At 35.8% G+C, this 21,175-nt stretch overlaps 1 protein-coding gene across 7 annotated transcripts in view; it reads left to right on the top strand.

The window, feature by feature from the left end:
* The window catches only part of RANBP3L (RAN binding protein 3 like), a 322,025-nt gene extending 302,220 nt beyond the window's left edge, over positions 1–19,805 (top strand). The window contains exons 6-15 of one of the 7 annotated variants that reach the window (XR_015148654.1): positions 78–217; positions 4,486–4,589; positions 5,677–5,761; positions 7,419–7,500; positions 8,505–8,607; positions 8,963–9,093; positions 10,977–11,097; positions 12,912–13,054; positions 16,805–16,994; positions 18,685–18,860. Coding sequence is in view for 4 of the 7 variants with exons in the window: in XM_086361436.1 (XP_086217562.1) it covers positions 78–217; positions 4,486–4,589; positions 5,677–5,761; positions 8,505–8,607; positions 8,963–9,093; positions 10,977–11,097; positions 12,912–13,054; positions 16,805–16,994; positions 19,038–19,081 (1,061 nt within the window). In the remaining 3 variants the exon portion in view is untranslated. Of the gene's footprint in view, positions 1–77; positions 218–4,485; positions 4,590–5,676; positions 5,762–7,418; positions 7,501–8,504; positions 8,608–8,962; positions 9,094–10,976; positions 11,098–12,911; positions 13,055–16,804; positions 16,995–18,684 lie in introns of all 7 variants that reach the window. The other 6 variants (XM_086361437.1, XM_086361436.1, XM_086361438.1 and 3 more) reach the window with 6 other exon arrangements.
* The last annotated feature ends 1,370 nt before the right edge of the window (positions 19,806–21,175 follow it).

Genomic DNA, 21,175 nt, shown 5'->3' with positions numbered 1-21,175 from the left:
GCATTAAATTAGTAAGAAATTGAGAGGAAAATTATTTTACTAAAGATATATTGACCCTTTAATTCTGTTCTTTTAAGGTCCTGTGAAACATTCTGAGCTTGTTCTAAGACCTGCTATTTTGCAGCCACCTCAAGCTCAAGGGTATATAAAAGTGAGAAAATCATTTGGAGACCATGTGTTGGAATCCTGTAAGGTTAAAGAAAAAAACAAAAGTAAGGTAAGAAAACCTCCTATGGTAGGACTGATCTCAATTTCCCATGCTTCTTTTGATAAATTGTTGTGGGTCCCCACATCCAGAATTTGGGGCTACCCGATGCTGAAGCAGCTAACAGGCTGGAAAAAAAGCTAGACAAGATAGCCAAGAGCCCTCAGTGACTGTACTAAATTGGAGGGCTGTTCCCAGGAGCAAGTCTTGTGGTCTCTGAGGTGGCAGGGCCAGAAGTCAGAAATCAGAAAAAGGAAAAGAATTTTTTTTTTTTTTGTATCCTCAACTGGTAGACATGCTGGTGTGGCCTTGCCAGTTTAGATCACAGCATGGATCCACTCCAGCCCATCTTCATGGATATCAAAAGCAAGGAACTTTCTCCACAGTGTAACCGGGAGGGATTGGGAAGCTCCTGAGACAGAAACCAATTTCTCTTCCATCTGAATCACTCCTCGTGGGCCTTTCCAAGGAGACACTCATTTTACTAACACCATACAGATAAGGGTATGGGGATATTCTGTTGCTCTAGTTCTGTGTCTTCCAGAAGTAGATACTTGAGAGGAAGGGGATGCCAGATAGATAGGTTGGAATTTGAATTATTCCACCAGTCAGTTGTTTCCAGCTAAACTATTGAGGGCTGATCAAGTTTGGTTTTGTTTTCCTGGACTGAACATGAGAACAGTGTTCTCATTTTAAGCTGGAAGTGTTAAAATACCAATCATTTAGTCAAGTCATTGAAAAAAATCAGATCAGTACTAATTCTACCTCTACCACTATCTACTGTGTTTACATTCTTAGACAAAGCTCCCAACCTTCTGTTTTTCATCTGTGAAGTGAGGGAGTTGAATCTGGTCAGCATTTGCCAACATTTTTATATTTCCAGTTCTTTTTATTTGTAAGCTATGATTTCATGAGACTCATTGTGAATTTTAAAAATCATTTCACCTATGGACACCTTATCTTAAGGTGATTATTATACTTAAATGAAAATATTTAATAATATACTGATTTGACATTTTAAAATATTTTAATTTAAAATCACATATATAAAATCCTTGACAAAGGAGGCAAGAATATATAATGGAGAAAAGATAATCTCTTTAACAAGTGGTGCTGGGAAAACTGGTCAACCACTTGTAAAAGAATGAAACTAGAACACTTTCTAACATCATACACAAAAATAAACTCAAAATGGATTAAAGATCTAAACGTAAGGCCAGAAACTATAAAACTCCTAGAGGAAAACATAGGCAAAACACTCTCCAACATAAATCACAGCAGGATCCTCTATGACCCACTTCCCAGAGTAATGGAAATAAAAGCAAAAATAAACAAATGGGACCCAATTAAACTTAAAACCTTTTGCACAAGGAAGGAAACTATAAGCAAAGTGAAAAGACAGCCTTCAGGATGGGGGGAAATAATAGCAAATGAAGCAACTGACAAAGAATTAATCTCAAAAATATACAACTAACTCCTGCAGCTCAATTCCAGAAAAATAAATGACCCAATCAAAAAATGGGCCAAAGAACTAAACAGACAGTTCTTCAAAGAAGACATACAGATGGCTAACAAACACATGAAAAGATGCTCAACATCACTCATTATCAGAGAAATGCAAATCAAAACCATAATGAGGTACCATTTCACGCCAGTCAGAATGGCTGCTATCCAAAAGTCTACAAGCAATAAAAGCTGGAGAGGGTGTGGAGAAAAGGGAACCCTCTTACAATGTTGGTGGGAATGCACACTAGTACAGCCACCATGGAGAACAGTGTGGAGATTCCTTAAAAAACTGGAAATAGAACTGCCATATGACCCAGCAATCCCACTGCTAGGCATATACACCAAGGAAACCAGAATTGAAAGAGATGCGTGTACCCCAATGTTCATTGCAGCACTGTTTATAATAGCCAGGACATGGAAGCAACCTAGATGTTCATCAGCAGACGAACGGATAAGAAAGCTGTGGTACATATACACAATGGAGTATTACTCAGCCATTAAAAAGAATACATTTGAATCAGTTCTAATGAGGTAGATGAAACTGGAGCCTATTATACAGAGTGAAGTAAGCCAGAAAGAAAAACACCAATACAGTATACTAACGCATATATATGGAATTTAGAAAGATGATAACAATACCCTGTATGCGAGACAGCAAAAGAGACAGAGATATATAGAACAGTCTTTTGGACCCTGTGGGAGAGGGAGAGGGCGGGATGGTTTGGGAGAATGGCATTGAAACATGTATAATATCATATGTGAAACAGATCGCCAGTCCAGGTTTGATGCATGAAACAGGGTGCTCAGGGCTGGTGCACAGGGATGACCCAGAGGGATGGGATGGGGAGGGAGGTGGGAGGGGGGTTCAGGATGGGAACACATGTAAACCCATGGCTGACTCACGTCAATGTATGGCAAAAACCACTACAATATTATAAAGTATTTAGCCTCCAATTAAAATAAATAAATTAATAAAAAATAAAAAATCATTTAATAATTTATGTTATATATGTGATTTTAAATTAAAATATTTAAAAATGTCAAATCAGTATATTATTAAATATTTTCATTTAAGTATAATAATCACCATATTATATAAATTATTTACCTATTTTAAAAGTGATGCATGTTGTTTAATTTGTTTTAAAGTGTATAAGAAAAACTATGATGTGTTGACTAATTTCTGAAATGTTATATTGAATTTGATTTTGGAATAGCATGTTCTATAAATTACAGATGAAAATTTTTACTTACACATTATATCAAAAGCTGATTAATATTTATTCCTTGGCATGATTTTTTAAGATCTTGCATTGCATGGTTTTAAAATAAAATTTATTAATATATTTCTTGTATTTTCTTCCTCAATAATAAAACATAAGAGAAATTACTAGACTATCATTTGCAAAAATTTATTTTCAAATAACTTATTTAGGGCATGAATAGAATTTATTCCTAATTGGTGAAAAGTCTAATTGGATATGCCCATCATTGAACTTTCTCTGTTTAATAATGATTTTTGAAGATCTAAAGGTAAGCTATGTATAAGACACTATGTCAGATTCTGACACAATGATATAATGTATAGATACAGTGAAAATGATCTCCAGGTAAAGTTTATAGAATCCTTATTTTTATGTTCCTTTTAAATTTGTACATCAAAATTAGAGCAATTTTCTTTCATTCTGTCATTAATCAGTGGTTACTTGTTGTAGATAACAAATTCCTAATAAACTATTCCAAGCAACCTAAAGAGTTTAAAACTACCATTTTGGTTGACAGATAAATCATCTGAGTGACTGAGTCATAAGCATGTACTTTGCTCGTTGCTAACCGATGACACATACTCTCTTGACACACATTTCTCAGCTCTCAAATTCTGTTATATATGGAAAACTACTCAAAATTATTTTTGATTGATATAAAATTAAAGTGGAAACAACCCTATTTAAAGACTAGGCGTCCTTGCAACATCTTTGAAAATTCCTGGTGGAGGAAGGGATATGTCCACAATCATTGAGGACACCACATCAGATAACTGGGTTCCTTCCAGTTCTAAAACTGCACACTCCTTCATTTACACATTAATGCAGATAAGGTGCATATGTATATACACAGCAGATGGAATGACTGATTAGATCACAAAAGTTTCTAGAGGAAGAGAAGGAATTTCCCCTCACATTGGGTGGCAACGATGGTGAAGCTCTTAGGGGTTTCCATGGGCTAAATAGTCCTGAAACACATATTTACTAGTCTAGAAATGAGATTTAAGTCCGCTGCCTAAAAAGGTAAAAGTAACAAAAGAAGGTGGGATTTCTGAATGCTAGTGCACAATCCTTGGTTTTAGGCAGACCGATGTTTGAATGTCAGCCCTCTTCTGATTGCCCAGTTCTGACCATTATTTAAGCTTATTAGGTCAGTCTGCTCACCTGAAGTGTGGATAATAGAAGTACAAAGAGTAGAGAGTTGTTTTGAGGAGTATATGAGATAGTGTATAGAATATGTTTAGGACTGTACTTGAACATAGTAAGGTTTCTATTCATTTAACTATAGCTAAGGCTTTCCTGGTGGCTCAGAGGTTAAAGCATCTGCCTGCAGTGCAGGAGAGCTGGGTTCAATCCCTGGGATGGGAAGATCCCCTGGAGAAGAAAATGGCAACCCACTCCAGGATTCTTGCCTACAGAATTTAACTATAGCTATTGTTTCCTTGTCTAATGCTCTTATATATAGTAAGGCAGTTTAAATGAATTTTTGATGGACTTTTTTTCTTTCAGATTTATGAGGGGAACTCCTATTTGCTAAGTGAAAACTTACCAAATGCCAGAATTTCAATGCAGCTGTCTACTAATCAGAATGCTTTAGGTACTACATCACTGCGGTAGGTTAACGACGAGAAAACGGAAATGTTCTTTCATTTTCTTTCTTTTGTCAATAAAATTATTTACAGAACATAATTTTCTGACATTGTACAGACAAATTGCTAAGATTTCCGCTTGAGAGGAGATTTTATAAAATACAAGTTTAAAATGCTTTTAAAAATGTCTGTAATATTTGTATATTATCATCCTGGTATTGGATTGTCCCTACTGTTTCATTGACTTGGGTAAGAATGTTTAAATTAGGTAGAGCTAAACTTTTTATTTAGTTAGGCATTAAATATCTGGCTACTCAATTAGCCTTTCCTCCTCTTCCCTGGTATTCTCTCTTTCCCTCTTTTAAATTATTTCTGGTATTATAATGTATTAACATAAATCGGACAGACAACAAAGAAAGCAGTAGAAATATGCAAAGTGAAAGTGAATATTTATTAGCATTGCCAGTGATGGGGGCATGTTTGATCTGAGAGAGGAATGCAACTAGCTGTGGACATACTGGTCTCATGACCGGAGCCCATACAGGTACCTCAGCACTTACCTACTGTGCATGCTGTGGGTGCAGTAGGGATCCTGAAGCATGTCTGCCAACAGAGGGCTGCATGTCTTTGAGTTTGTCGCTATGCAAAACACTTTAAACATTCAAGTTTCTGGAAGGTAAAAGTTAAACTAAACCACTGCACACTCAAGTGTAACGAGAAAAGAGATTGGCTTCGCTGTTGCCCTTAGACCTTGCATGGCTAAAAGCACTGGCCAGTTGGGGAAAAGGAGAGTGGAGACTGGAGACCAGAGAGTCAGCGCTGAAAAAGCACAAAGATAATGACTGGCAGCTCCCCGGCTGATCACACAGCCTCTCTGCACTGGTCTTGGCCAGTGTTGTAACAGCTGTCAGATATTTTGACTTTCATCATCAGAAGTACCTATTTCATCTTTTTCTTCATTTCTCATTAACTTCAGATAAACAAAAGTTAGCAGATGTTTTTATGCTTTACATAAATCTATTAAATCATCTGATCATTTCACTAAGGTTTAATATGGCTATATCCATTGCTACTACATTTAAAATAGCAAATGCTTATTTCTTTTCCATAGATGTCAACCAAGTGAAGATGAATATTCTACGAAAAGCTGCAGTTCTGATTTCGTTTTTGGAGAAAACATGGTAGAAAGAGTTTTGGTAAGATTTTGGCAAATGTTTCTATTACTATATAGAGAGCTGTCACTTCTAAAGGCAAATTAATTAAAACAATGTTAAACTGGAGCATACTTTTTAACTACTGAGTTCAAAGGCACATTTTCCTATCTTTAACTGGAGAGATTCTCCTGGGAAGCAAGTTCTAGTTGTTAGAATAATAGACAAGAGCCCACAGAGGAAGGGAATTGTCTAATTATAACATTATTACTGATGAGAAATATTAAATACTTCTTTGATTTGCATTAAATCAAAGGAAACCAAGGAAATCCTAGAATTATATGCAATGGTTAAGTAAGCTCAATTGGTCATGATATTTTAATATAATTTTTCAATAGCATTTTCATAACAAGATGGATTTAAAATGATTTGCATTTTTTCTCATTAATCGCAAACTTCCCCTGTCAAGTTTTTACACTGACAGATTTTTTTCTTGCTAGCTATAGGAGGGAATCATAGTATTTTACTTGCTTATGGGAATATACTTGCCAAGTGGAACCTGACTATTATTACCATCTTCCTTAAGCATCCTCCTACATGGGGCATCCCATGTGGTAAAGAATCCACCTACTAATGCAGGAGACATGAGTTTGATCCCTGGGACAGAAAGATCCCCTGGAGGAGGAAATGGCAACCTACTCCAGTATTCTTGCCTGGAAATTTCCAAGGACAGAGGAGCCTGGCAGGCTCCAGTACATGGGGTCAGCAGAGTCTGACAGCAGAGTCAGACACGACTGAGCGACTAAACAACAATCCTCCTGTGTGAGGCAGTTGCTGCTTTGTCCTCCGCAGGGTGTGTTTCTAAAACAGAGCAAGATGTAGAGTGGAGAATTATATAGTCAAATGGAAGCTGTGGAGCAAGCATGCCCATGGTTTTATTTGGCCCAACACATCTTAATACTCTTTGCACTTTCATCCAGACCAGAATCTTAGCTGAGATAAGACAAGGATGCTATCTTGTCTTAGGGCTTTAGCTACATGAAGAATCCCATGGAAGATGCACAGATTTTAAAACCTGTGCTATGACTCAGAATAACAAAAGGACCAACTCCTGAGGTCTGTTTATTCCAAGATTTTAATCAAACCAGTCACTTTTAAGATCTCGCTTCTTCTACACCTGCCTCAGGCTCAACGCCAATTCCAAGAGAAGCATCACAGTTCTTCAGCTTAGCAGTGCCTTTCTGTCACTCCCAAGATGAAGGTCGGCTCCAGCAATCCTAGAGCTGTTGACCCACATCTTTGGATTTGAACCAGAATGGACCAACTTCCAAAGTGAAGTTGCAGGCAGTATGTTTAAGCACATTTATTCTAGATTAGTCATAGCTTCTGTAAGATGTCACAGTCACAAATACAATACTCTTCAAACCTCATGGGATCAACTTTAACATTTGACTCACTTAACACATGGTTAACACACCATCTGTGTTTTTATGGTACATAAAGCGTTGGCACTGGTCTCAAGTTTGGTGGCATATTACAATCATCTGGTGAGCCTTCAGAGGACTTTTTATGCCTGGTCATCTCCCCAAATCGATTAGATCAGGATCTCTGTGGGTGAGGTCAGATGTCAAGTGATTTGAACGTACAGACAGGATTGAAAACCATCCGGTTACACAAAGCTAAAGAAGACCTTGTCCTCTAGAGTTGTCTACAGTCTAGAACGGAGAGAGAGAGATACCAGTACAAATGAACGACGATGGGGATTATAGATTTGGCGTGAGGAGGTAGGTACCTGTGTGCATTTCCTATGAGCACTTCAAGGCTGGCTTACAAAGGAACCTGAGCTTCCTGTCTTCTTAAGTGGATAACATTCTAGGATGGCAGGAGCTATAAGAGATCACCTGTGTTTGTCCTTTAGTTAATCCTGTAATCCTGTGGCCCTATGATTTGAAGGCCATGATGCCTCCTGATTTGTTTGCTGGTTATGTGCTTTTAGAGTGAGTCATTAGACTTTCTGTGCTTTAGTTTCTGTTTTCTTAAAATGGAAATAATTATACCCATCTCTACCAATTTTAACAGATTATCCTGAGGCCCAGTTAAATAAAATGAAAGAATCTTGATTCATAAGGGAAAAGATATAAAACTAAGCTCTGAAGTATCCTTCAATTCTCCCTGTTCTGCAGGGAGCTATACAAGCACTGTGTGGGAGGTTGTAAATATTCTGGCAATTACTTGGTCTTTTTTTTCATACAGGTGTCGATTACAGCACATGTGCAAAAGCCCCAGGTGTGCAGCCTTAAAAGCCATTGCTGTGTCAGAGGAAAAGTTAGGATTCATTCTGTAATAATGATCTGATGAGATAGCTAGTGGGTTCTTTGGACAACTTTTTAATTTTTTACATTAAAAGGATAGAAAGAATGGACTGTTGGGAATACTGAAATAATTTGAAAAAGTGACATCAGTTGCACTTCCTTCAAGGCATTAGGTTGTTGTAGTGGTAGCTTGGAACAGCTGCTACCTCCCTGTGGGTCTCTGAAAGGTTTCCCATTGTCCCTGGAACTAGATGCCACCTGAAGTAGGCTGGTGGTGACTAGATTGTTTCCTTAGATCAGAACCAAGGTTTTCTAACAATGGGGAGGAGTTCCCATTCAGCACAAGAGGATCCCAAAACAAAAACAGAGCTGTTGGGTTTGTTTGCCACATTGAGACAGAAGAACAAAAGTATCTCTTGGGTTACTGCAAATATATGGAGATAAAATTAAGCAAGACATCTTTTTCTTCCACGTAGGGTACTCAAAAACTCACTCAGCCTCAACTCGAAAGTGATTTATACATCAAGGAAAAACCATTCAAATTCACTCTAAAAATTCCTATCAACTCTCCAAACTCAAGTAAGAATTATTTCATTTGTAAAACATCTGATTCAACTAGTATATTTCTTGTTTTTCCATGTCATTTGTTTAATATCTGTAAAATACAAAAGCCAAAATCCATTGTTTAAAATCTTTAGTGAAGATTAAAGCATATAAATTTGGTTACATGATATAAAAGCCTGCATAATTTTTGGACTTCATGATATGGGGGATCATTGAAGAGATATGCCTAAACACGAGCAGTTTGATTTTTTGGAAACAGTCATTGTTATAAAAAGCTAAGGAGACGTGCATGTTAACAGGGGCAAAAAAGAACTTTCACAGTGGATAAAATGGGGCATTTTACATGTTCTTTCCCCCTATTTTCTCTTAGGAACAGACACTATTGAAAATATATCCCTAATTGAATCAGCTGCTGCTTTCTCTTTTAAACCATCACCAAAATGTTTGCTGGAGAAAATTGATATTATAACAGGGGAGGAGGCAGAACACAATGTGTTAGAGGTCTGTATATTGTGTATTGCTCTTTCTGGAATAAAGTTACGCTCAACAGAGACAACTTTAAAGATAAAGGCAGAAGTATAGTTTTCATAAAGACCTGGTTGTTAAAATTAAAATGTTTGAGGCTTTCAAATATTAAACCAACATTTTGTTGTATTCTTACATTTGTGTGTGTAATTTGCAGGAAAATGGATTACAGGCTTCACATTCATGTTAGTCCCTTAGAAAGAAGACAGCCAAGGACTCAGTCTTAAAGTAACTCCAGACCTATATTTTATACTTTTCATGTCAGCTTTATTATCAGTTATTATCAAATGGCTTAAAATTCTATTTACACTGAACATTAAAAATGCAGAGAGATAAACTGATTTCAGTTCAAGATAATAAAAATTTTCTTTTTCCTTTAAAAGCTCTTTTTTTAAATTGAAGTAAAGTTGATTTACGATGTTGAGGTAATTTCTGCTGTATAGAAAAGTGACTCATACATATATATACTTTCTTTTTTATATTATTTTCTATTATAGTTTATCTCAGGATATTTACTATAGTTCTTTCTGTGCTATATAGTAGGACCTTGTTTATCCTAAAAGTTCTTTTAAGTAAGTTTTGAATTGCACATGAATCAAGAATTTCAAAGATGTGGTATATAGTATCACACATAGAATATGGCAATGGCAATCCACTCCAGTACTCTTACCTGGAAAACCCCATGGATGGAGGAGCCTGGTAGGCTGCAGTCCATGGGGTCGCTAAGAGTCGGACATGACTGAGTGACTTCACTTTCACTTTTCACTTTCATGCATTGGAGAAGGAAATGGCAACCCACTCCAGTGTTCTTGCCTGGAGAACCCCAGGGACGCGGGAGCCTGGAGCCGTCTATGGGGTTGCACAGAGTTGGACACGACTGAAGCAACTTAGTAGCAGCAGCATAGGATTTGAACAATGAGTGGCGTAGCTATCAGTCTCCGCATATGAAATGTAATTACTACACCTCAATCATGTTCAACAAAGCACAGATTTCCCTTAGGCTTTCTCCATCTGCTTTACCCCAAACTCTCTTCATTCCTGTTTTCTTCCCCCTTGATCTACTGATACATTTACTGTACAAATGTGTCTCACAGCATAACTCTCAGATCAGATTAATCCCAGATTCACTGAAGTAGTCACTAGGGGTGAGGCCCTGACATGTTATATTTTTAACAAGTCATCTAGGGGATTCTTGTACGCAGTAGTATTTGAGAGCCACTGGTAAGCATTAAATTATAGTATGGTACTCTGTGGTATCACATTCTAGTTCTGATGCTATATTTATTAAAATTTTTAAAGCACACAAATAGTTCCATGATTTCTTAATTTTCAGATAAATTACCTGATTCAAATAACACTGTTTATTTTAAAAGTTGGTATACATAGATAAATCGTTAAGTGAAAAAGCAACATGCAGACATATGTATTCTACCATTTATAGAAAAAAAAACAGGAAAATATATATATATTGACATGTATATACATACAAATATCTCTAGAAATATTTAGATAATATTTATCTAATTTTTCTAATTTATCTAATATAATATCTAATATCTAGATATTAGATAAACAAAATATTTAGCAACAGTGATCAACTGTTGTAGGGCGTGAAAATTGGTAGATGGGAACTAGTATTGGTGGAGCTACTTTTCACTTTGTACATCTTTTTGCTTTTTAATGTTTGAACTATTCAAAAATTGTATTGTTTTAGAAACTAAATAAAATTTTCAAGCTGGTTTAGAAATCATTAACAAAGGCTATCCTGATAAGATATCAGACAAAAGTGTTATAGCAAAGGAAAGAAATCACTTTGAAAAATGTTTCATATTTTGACATTAAAAAAAAATTTCCTTTAGATCAACTGCAAGCTTTTTAGATTCAACAAAACAACACAGTCCTGGACTGAAAGGGGCAGAGGAGCTTTGAGACTGAATGACACAGCACGCAGTGATTGCGGAACATTCCAGTCAAGATTAAGTAAGGAATCATTTTGTAAAGCAAGTCACTAATTTTCAGGGAAGATTTCCCAATATAGATACACATCATTTTCTAGAGGTGTGTTATGTGTCAATAGATTAGACTGCTGAACACAATATTATTTTTAAGGTACTATAGGAGCTTCCTGTTTAAAGGAGGCTCTGACGTCAGACCACACAGTTTCCAGGTCTGGCTCCATTACTAACTAGTGACCTTGGATAAATTACTTAATCTCCTTCTACTCTAGTTGCATCAGTTAAAAATGCAGATAACAGCAAGTCCATGAATTAGTGAGTGAGTGTGAGAATTCAGTGAGAAAATGCATATAAAGCACCTTTGACCAGCCCAGCACACACCTAAATAGTGATCCCATTATTATTTAAAGGAATATGATGGATTTAGTTTTGAAGTGGAATAGTTTTTCTAAAGAGAGTATTTGTCCTGTAATTCATTCTTGGCATTCTAAGTGCAGAATGTGGGTTGGGATGAAAGGTCAATTTCCAAGTAAATAAAGGTGTGTGGTTATCGAATCCTGTAGGCAGAGTGTTGGTCAGAATCTGGTCAGCCAAACTGCGAGGTTGAGGAGGTTTCTGGCATCCAAGAGACACACTGGGCATTGTTCAGAGGTCCAGACTGAAAGTGAGCACAGGCAGAGATCTGGGCAGGGATGGGCTTACTGGTCAACATTAAACAGTCAAAGCTTGTGGGGGAGACTAAAAGCAGAAGCTGGTAAATGGATATTTGTTGAGTTTCAGATATCAAGCTCAAGAAGGGAGTAAGGAATAGAATTCAGACTAAGAGAGTAGGATCATGGGGAAACAGGTTTCTAAATGACCTAAGTATAATTCCCAAGGCAGGTATTAGTTGTTTTCTACTCTGGTTTAATTTCTGTCTTTCCACTACCTGTCAAAAAATGGACAAAACAACTTTTTAAAAAAACTATACAGGTAATACATGTCCATTACAGAAGACAGAAAATATAGACTGACAAAAAGGAAAAAAAAATTAAATTACTCATAGGCCTGTCTTCCTGTAGCAGCTAGCCTTTGCTAACAAAATATATTCTTAAGGACTTTGTATACAATGAATGTGGGGCTCCCTGGGTAGCTCAAATGGTAAAAAATCTGCCTGCAATGCAGGGGACCTGGGTTTGATCCCTGGGTTGGGAAGATCCCCTGGAGAAGGGCATGACAATCCACTCCAGTATTCTGCCTGGAGAATTCCAGGGAGAGAGGAGCCTGGCAGGCTACAGTCCATGGAGTCACAAAGAGTTGGACACAACTGAGTGACTAACACTACTACTAATGTATAAACATTGAAAAATTTGTGATACATGGTGTTTATATTCCTCTCTAATCTGATTTTTTTCTTTTATATAGTATACCATGGTCATCTTTCCACGTTAATAATTACCTTTTTTTAGTATTCTTAATGAGGTCATAATATCTTCAATAGCTGTACCATCATTTAAGTAATTTCATTTTTTGAATGCTTCAAGCTTTTGTTTCAGTTTTGCCCATTGTGAGCAATTCTTGGGTAAATATTCTTCTCACCATTAGGTCCTCAATGGAATTCTAAAACTTACAGTGAAAGAATATTGCATTTTTGGCACTTAAGCTAAAGAGTCTTCCAACAAAATAAAAGCTCAGTTTGGAAACCAAATTATAATCTAGTCAATTAAATTTCAATTTAGTAGTGAAAACAGAGTCTGAAAAACAACTACCAGATTTATTTGCTTTCATAATGGCAAATGCCTCTGAAAGGCTAAGGAATCAACTGTTCTAAAGCCTGATAAATTCACCTTTCTATTTTAGTTATGCGCAATCAAGGCAGCCTGAGGCTGATTCTCAACAGCAAACTCTGGGCTCAGATGGAGATTCAAAGAGCAAATCACAAAAATTTACAAATAACAGCTACTGATTTAGAAGACTGTAACGTCAAAGTGTTTTTAATTCAGGTAAGTGACAAATTTCAGTGATAGAGGATTATCCTACTATTTATAGATTTCTGCAGTCACTAATTTTTTTTCCATTTTATTGTACTAACCTGTACCACTGGCAAAAAATCAGCCATTTATTATGGTTGTTTATAGTCTAATTCGGAGAAGGCAATGGCACCCCACTCCAGTACTCTTGCTTGGAAAATCCCATGGACGGAGGAGCCTGTTAGGCTGCAGTCCATGGGGTCGCTAAGAGTCGCACACGACTGAGTGACTTCACTTTCACTTTTCACTTTCGTGCATTGGAGAAGGAAATGGCAGCCCACTCCAGTGTTCTTGCCTGGAGAATCCCAGGGACAGGGGAGCCTGGTGGGCTGCCGTCTATGGGGTCGCACAGAGTCGGACACGACTGAAGTGACTTAGCATAGCATAGCATAGTCTAATCAGTTCAATTCAGTTCAGTTCAGTTGCTCAGTCGTGTCCGACTCTTTGTGACCCCATGGACTGCAGCATGCCAGTCTATACCAGACCTAAATTTGATATGAAGTTTAGAGATTAACACCAATTTAAAGTAGTCAATTAGTACTAGTCTTAAGACAGCTGTATTGGTATATGCTTTCAAATGTCTCCATTTTTCTTTACTGTTAAAATTATGTCAGGAATCTTACTAGATTACCAGAGATACTACTGTCAGGATTGGCTCCTAGGAGGCCAGCACAATCCACACCCCAGTGCTTACACTGTGTGCTGAAATTGAGGCTTTGAGATCACTGGAAAGGAACCAGTGAGAAGTGGAAAAACACAGGGCTAGCAAGTTAAAAGAACCAGTCCAATAGCAATTTCCAATTCTGGACTTGAGTCAATCTCCAAGGTAACAGGTTCACAACAGCTTTAGCTATCCTGGCAGCAGGAATGCTTGACCTCAAATATAAGATCCAGGCAAAAGAGACAAAGCTGACATGAGTCAGGTGAGAAAAAAGGCCTGGATATCCCCCGAATGCTGAGAATCAGAAGATGTGAGAAGCCTGAGTATCCAAGTGACTCAGGTAGAAGATGATAATACAAGTAAACTGGCTTCCACATAATAATGGTAAAAAAAGTTGGCAAGAGGCCACTGGTGAAAAACTAACGATTTTAGTGCACTGTTAGGCATAAGTGATGTTGAGTATTAAAATCTTAGAGTAAAATGCCTAAATCCTGTTTACCATTTAGGCAGATAATATTGGATACTCTGCTAGACCAGATGCCCCTGGCTTTGAGTGGTTAAAGCACCCTGCCTGAGACCAAGTCTGATACTATGATTAGATTAGATTAAACTATGACTAGATTCTGCTGCTCAATATCTGGCTCATTCTGACTTTTTAAACTGTAGGGTAATTTTTAGATATTAGCAAACAAAATGCAATAAAAATCACCCCAAATTCCACTCCTAGAGATGGTCACTATTAACATTTTGGTCTTATATTTTAGTTTTATAATATATATTTATGTTATAATATATATATGTGTCGGTACGTTTATATACACGCGTACCATATTGTACATACTGTATGACTTTCAGACAAGTAATTTAACCTTCCTCAACCTGATTTTACTCATCTGCCAATGGAAGACAATGTACTTGATAAACTGATGGAGAAGATTAAATAGCTAACATTTGATTGTGAAATACACATATGTAACCTTTTCACTTATCAATGAAAATGAGTGTTTTCTGTTATTAAATTGTAGTCCATTCAAGAATTCTTTTATAGATGAAAATAATTTGTTCTATTATATGCCATAATTTTTTCCACTAATTCCACTTTGTTAAATACTTAGGTAATTCAATGTGTTCATTATTATAAATTCTGCAAAGAATCCTCTATGTACATACATGTTATTTTTCTTGGGAAAAGGTTTTGACTGTCTTAACAACTTTATCTCTATAAAGACTGAACCAATTTTCATTCTCACTAGCATTTTCTTATGGTACTTCCTGGAAAAATTTTTTAAGCTTTGGAGATTTGTTCAAAAAATATATATCACTGTGCTTTTACTTCTTGTTTTGAATTTCTTGAATGAAAATACATGAATAAATTTGGCAATATGCATATATATGTATATATACACTCTACACCAGTGAAAGACATATTTAAATTTTAATGTAAAAAAAAAATCAAGGCAGCAGGACAGTATTTATGTTTCAATTACAAATACTCTGTCAATATTTTTTGTTAATTAATTTACTGAAGAAAAATTATACCTTTGGCTTCCCTTGTGGCTCAGCTGGTAAAGAAGCCACCTGCAGTGAGGGAGACCTGGGTTCGATCCCTGTGGTGGGAAGATGCCCTGGGGAAGGGAAAGACTACCCACTCCAGTATTCTGGCCTAGAGAATTCCATGAACTGTATAGTCCATGGGGTTGCAAAGAGTCAGACACGACTGAGCGACTTTCACTTCACATAATATAAAAAATTAAATTAGTGAAAAGTCAACAAATATTTACTCAACACCTGCTATATATCTAATACAATATGAGACACAAAAGTATTTTATTTCATTTGTACTTTTTCCCTAAAAATAATTAAGGCAGCTTAGCAACATACTAACAAAAAACTATATTTAAGACTCTTCTCCCAAAAAGTTGGCATGTAGTTGGTTCACTCCTCAGTTCTTGGCTTTGAAATATTTGGTAGCTCTTCGAAAGATTAGCAAAGAGAAAACTTTTCCCAGATTTTCTTTGAAACTGTGAAAAGGTCCAAAAATGTAAGCCACTGACATGTTAACTTAAGGAGTGCTGACTTTGATGACGAAAACCAAGTCCCAGCCAATCCGTCAACTAGCTGTGTAGACTCAGACAAGCTGTGCATTTCTGAGCCATAATTTTCTTATCTGTAAAGGGAAAGCAAAACAAGTATTTATTTAATATCTGTACTATATGCTTTCATTAATATAAAAATTAGCGAATAAATTATTGTTAAATAATTAACCTACAGTTTTATTATAAGGATTGAAAAAAATAAAAATATAACAACAGCGAATGTTATACCAATGTTATTCTCACTGTTATTTTTTATATTAATAGCAAAAGTAAAAATAGAAAAAGTATTGAAAAGGAAAAATAGAAAAGTATAGAAAGCAACGACCTCTGATGTATTTATGGTACAACATCATAGACCATTTGAATGACCTTTCTGCAGAGCTATGCAGCTTGCTTCCCTGGGGGCTCAGTCAGTAAAGAATCTGCCTGCAATGCAGGAGACTCTGGTCCCAACCCTGGGTCAGGAAGATCCCCTGTATACCCCAGAGAAGAAAATGACAACCCACTCCAGTATTCTTGACTGGAAAACCCCATGGACAGAAGAGCCTGGTGGGCGACTTAGTGACTAAACCACCAAATGCAGCTTTCAGGGCTGTCTAAGCAAGTGATGTAAAGGAAATGAAAGTCTTTTTTTCCCCAGCTAACTCTCTAATTTTATACACCGTAACATAGTTTGGAGGAAGAATGGTCTTAATAAACAAACTCAAATATAAACTTCAAATCACAAAATTTCATTTTCTCAGTTTAAAAGGCACAGATTGGGACCTCTTATCAAATTATCTATGTTAGGATTCAATTTGGTACAAGATGAATTGGCTCTTTACCCTTTTGTTTCTAGGCTTATTTACATTCTAGATTTGTGTCATATAATTCTTTCCTTATTAAAAGTGAAAGATTACAAATTTGTAAAGTGTGGCTATCACTGAGTTACTTATATTCTTAACAAATTTAATTTACCTCTTGTAGGCCAGTGCCAAAGACACAGGACGTATGCACGCAGCCATCCATCACCGTCTTGTTGCGCTTCGAAGCTTCGACAAGCGGACAGATGCAAATCAAACTGAAAGCCAGTCAGAGACAGTCCTCCAACAGTGTAACTATGATAGCTGTGATGAGGATGAAGAGGATCTCATCCAAGCTACTAAAGCTAGATCAGGTAAAGGACTTTTCTTCTGTTGGTTTGAGGTTTAAGAAGGAGATCTTATTCACAACCCTTTATAGGAAACAGATTTTTAGAAAGTGGAACTTGTCTGCTCAAAGTGGTGGGGGTTAGAGCCCTAGATGTTTGGATCTGAGAAGCAGGTCTGAAAATCAGACTTCTACAGAGGCCTGTTTTGGGATTTCACCAAAAGTCAGGCTTATTGCAATACCTGCATATCATCTGCATATACATCTCATAAAAAACCATATTTACAATGTAAAGTATTCATTGCTACACTGAAACTAATCATATATTCATATTTCTCTTCACTTGTTCTCATTCTCCTATTATTGGCCATTATAAGAGAAATTATAAATACTAGTAATGGAGCCAACAGGCAAATCTGGTTTGAAAGACTGATAAACCCTGTTTATTCTCTTTCAAAGACCTTCTTTACTTAGGGCAAAAAGTGCTGTTTCTTTTATTACATCAGGATTGGTAAATTGAACAAGCAGTGGAACCACTGATTAATGGATTTTTAGGTTTTAGTGCTTGTCCTGATGAGTGAATTTAAAACTAAAATCCATCATTATATTTGGAGAAAAACCTTGTCAAGGAAACAATAAGCCCAGCTTTATTATACAGATATAGCTATTCCAATAAAGTCATCCGAGTATTTTCAGTAATAGTTTCATTTAGCCCTGAATTTTGCTTTAAGGAGGACTGACAAAGGACTTACAAAAATAGTGTATTAGCAGGCATTTCCCCAATTTTTGATCATTTAAATCTTAAAGCTATTTTAATCATACATAATTTAAGAATCTATCAAAGAACATGTGCAAAACTTGATGAAATAGCTTCCTTGGCCTAGTACTAAAAATGTAATCAAAAGGAAGAATACACGAAACATGCAGAGCAGGATCATAAACTGCTAGACTCAGTGAGCCAGAGACCTAAGCAAATATGACTTTTCTTGTTACTATCAAATAAAAGGTTTAATTATTTTTTAACTGTATGAAATTTATAAATTAAAATCATTATAACATTTATATTGTCAACAGTAGAATGAGGTCTTTTAGAAAATGAGCTGGTATCCATTAAAAGTGAAAGTGAAAATCACTCAGTCATATCCAATTGTGATCCCATGGATTGTAACCTGCCATGCTCCTCTGTCCATGGAATTCTCCAGGCAAGAATACTGGAGTGGGTAGCTATTCATTTCTCCAGGGGATCTTCCCGACCCAGGAACTGAACTGGGGTCTCCTGCATTGCAGGCAGATTCTTTACCAGGTGAGCTACCAGGAAAGCCCATCCTAAAGGAAATCAGTCCTAAATATTCATTGGAAGGACTGATGCTGAAGCTAAACTCCAAAACTTTGGCCACCTGATGCAAAGAACTGACACATTGGAAAAGACCCTGATGGTAGGAAAGACTGAAGGCAGGAGAAGGGGATGATAGAGGGTGAGATGGTTGGATGGCATCACTAACTCGATGGACATGAGTTTGAGCACGATTTGGGAGTTGGTGATGGACAGAGCCCGGCATGTTGTAGTCCACTGGGTTGCAAAGAGTTGGACATGGCTGAACGATTGAACTGATCCATTAAAAATGTTAACTTGTAATTAAGATTAAGTTGCAAAATTATTTCATCAACAAATGTCATGTTTATGAATAGATCCTGTATTCTACCATATTTCATTTCAGGAAAGGGGTGATATGTGACTATCTTCAAACAAAATGAGAAACAGTGGGAATAAGGGAAAGTAAATGTCAATCATATGAACCCATCTTTTCTTGCTAACTTTTCTAGCACTTTCTCCAGGAGTGTTGCACATAAATGCTAAATGTAATGGAAGCAATAAAATGTCTGACTTTTTAAACTTTGTTGCCTGTGAATTAAGGGAAGGTTTAATTATATGAAAATATTATGTTTATAATTAGGAACATTTCCAAATATTACTTAAAAATATAGATTCTATATGTTTCATTTCCTTGATAGCATGCATATTCATGAATATTCATGTTCAATTGTATTCAATTTTACATTTATATCACAGATTCTTATAGGTGGACCCACAGACAGTCTGTTGCCTGTTCATGAATACTGCTATGAACATGACAACATCTACAAAGAAAACACCTCATTGAAAAAAATCACTTTACTGACAAAAACTAGACCATCCTAATCACTAAATGAGAAGATCCTATTCATTCCTTGAACAATTTAACAGAAAAATTTAAGAAATATAATTTGTTGCAATTAAAATGTTTCTCTGATGTAGTATAATAATTCTGAGGTTTTGTATTTTGATTATTGTGAAGAAAATGACAGACTTTAAGAAACACATGGCCTATGAAAGTTCAAAATTTATTATTTTAAAAGAAGTTAATTTAGAATAAGATTTGATTACTAATTTGGGCTGTTCATCACATTGATGGATACAATAGTTAATACAGTAAATTGTGATTTGATAAATATCTCACTAAGGTATTTATTTTTCAGTCATATTTTGTCTGGCCATAAAACATATTTTACAAAAGTTCCAGAGTCATTTCTTTGAAAAACATTATAACTGCATGATAACATGTTCTATCATGTTTTTTCTTCTGGGAAATGTATGTTTTTGTTTAACCTTTGGATTCCCTAATTCTAAAAGATTATTTATTCACGGTGTAAATTCTTTTAAAGAGAATATCTATTATTGCATTTATGTCTATTGCACTTTGATATATGCTTGGCTCAAGGTCAGTATCCAATTTTTGTTGAAGGAATGAGCAAAATACATTACCTATATATTAAAATAGTAAGTATACAAAAAGTGAAATATGTTAATGTGTTCTTTGCTTTACTTATATAATTAAATTTCCATTAATATTCTAGTAGGTGTGGCTGTACAAAGACCTTTTAAAAAACAAATATATCATATGTAGCCAAAATAATTTTTTTCTTAAATGCCGTTATTAAGGTAAGCCACAGTAATTTCAATAATTGCACACAACAGAATTTTGATGCTTCTCCTTTGAGATGTGCTTCAGAGATACTTCAGGAGTTACACAGGAAAATCAGTATCACTACCTATGGCCACATGTTACTTTTCAATCCAGAATGATCACCCCATGGCATCAAAATGACTTCTGATTATCTCCCTTAAACAATATTCCTTTAAAGGCATCTTAATCTACTCAGGCTGCCATAACAAAATACCAAATTGGGTGACTTAGACAACAGAAATTTATTTTTCACTGTTTTAGAGGCTGGGAAGTCTAAAATCAAGATGCTGACAGGTTGGTTTCATCCTGAGACCTCTTCTCTTAGCTTGTAGGGTCTACCACCTGACATGACCTCTTTGTTGTGGGAGCACAGGGAGTGAGTGGGGAGAAAAAGAGAGCAAGATATTTGGTGTCTTTTTTTTACAAGAACAGTGATCACATTAGACCAGGGCCTCATAATCTCTTCTAACCCTAATTACCTCCTAAAGCCCCATCTCCAAATATCACCACATTGTAAGTAGCCTTCAACAGATGAATTTTGAAAGAACACAAACATTTAGTCCATAATAAGGAATAACTCACACTTACAAAATTATTTCTTAAAAAGTTCTAAACAAACATATTTGGCATAACATTACAGTTTCATTTCTTTGTTGGAGAATAATATTCATTTGGAAATATACGTTTGAATATACTTTAAAAAAAAGCGACATTATTTTATTATAGTACCATATATAATAGTATAAGCATATATATATATATGTACCATACCATATATAATAGTAAAAGCAATTATATATGTGCATTTATTGTCAAATCTGAACTCAGGCTCGAAAGCTTAGCATATGAAAGTTGAATTACTCTTTTAGACTATAATTTAGGTAGTATGTTACAACTGTTGCAAGTTTTACTTTTTCCCTGTAACTCTGTAACTACTAAGAGTATCTAACTTTCATTTATTCTTCCAGTGACTATAGAAGAAATATAGTAAATAAAATCCTTTACTTCTAAATTAAGCAATGACTCAGGAACTGAAGAGAAGTTAATGAGAGAGAGGAAGAGAGAAAATGTCTAGAGAAGGAAAAAAACAATAAAGAAGAGCTCTAACATGAAGGAAAAGTCAAAAGAATGGAAAATCAGGAATTTTAAGTTTGTTTTTTTTTTAAATTCTAAAAGAGTGACTCTGATGCAGAACAAATTCAGA

The sequence above is a fragment of the Bos grunniens genome, chromosome 20 (assembly GCF_055505025.1).
Source record: "Bos grunniens cultivar Pamir isolate PY7600 chromosome 20, Bosgru_T2T1.0, whole genome shotgun sequence".
Classification (NCBI taxonomy): Eukaryota; Metazoa; Chordata; class Mammalia; order Artiodactyla; family Bovidae; genus Bos; species Bos grunniens.
Note: the sequence above shows the minus strand (reverse complement) of the source record. Positions and strands in the feature narration are given on the sequence as shown.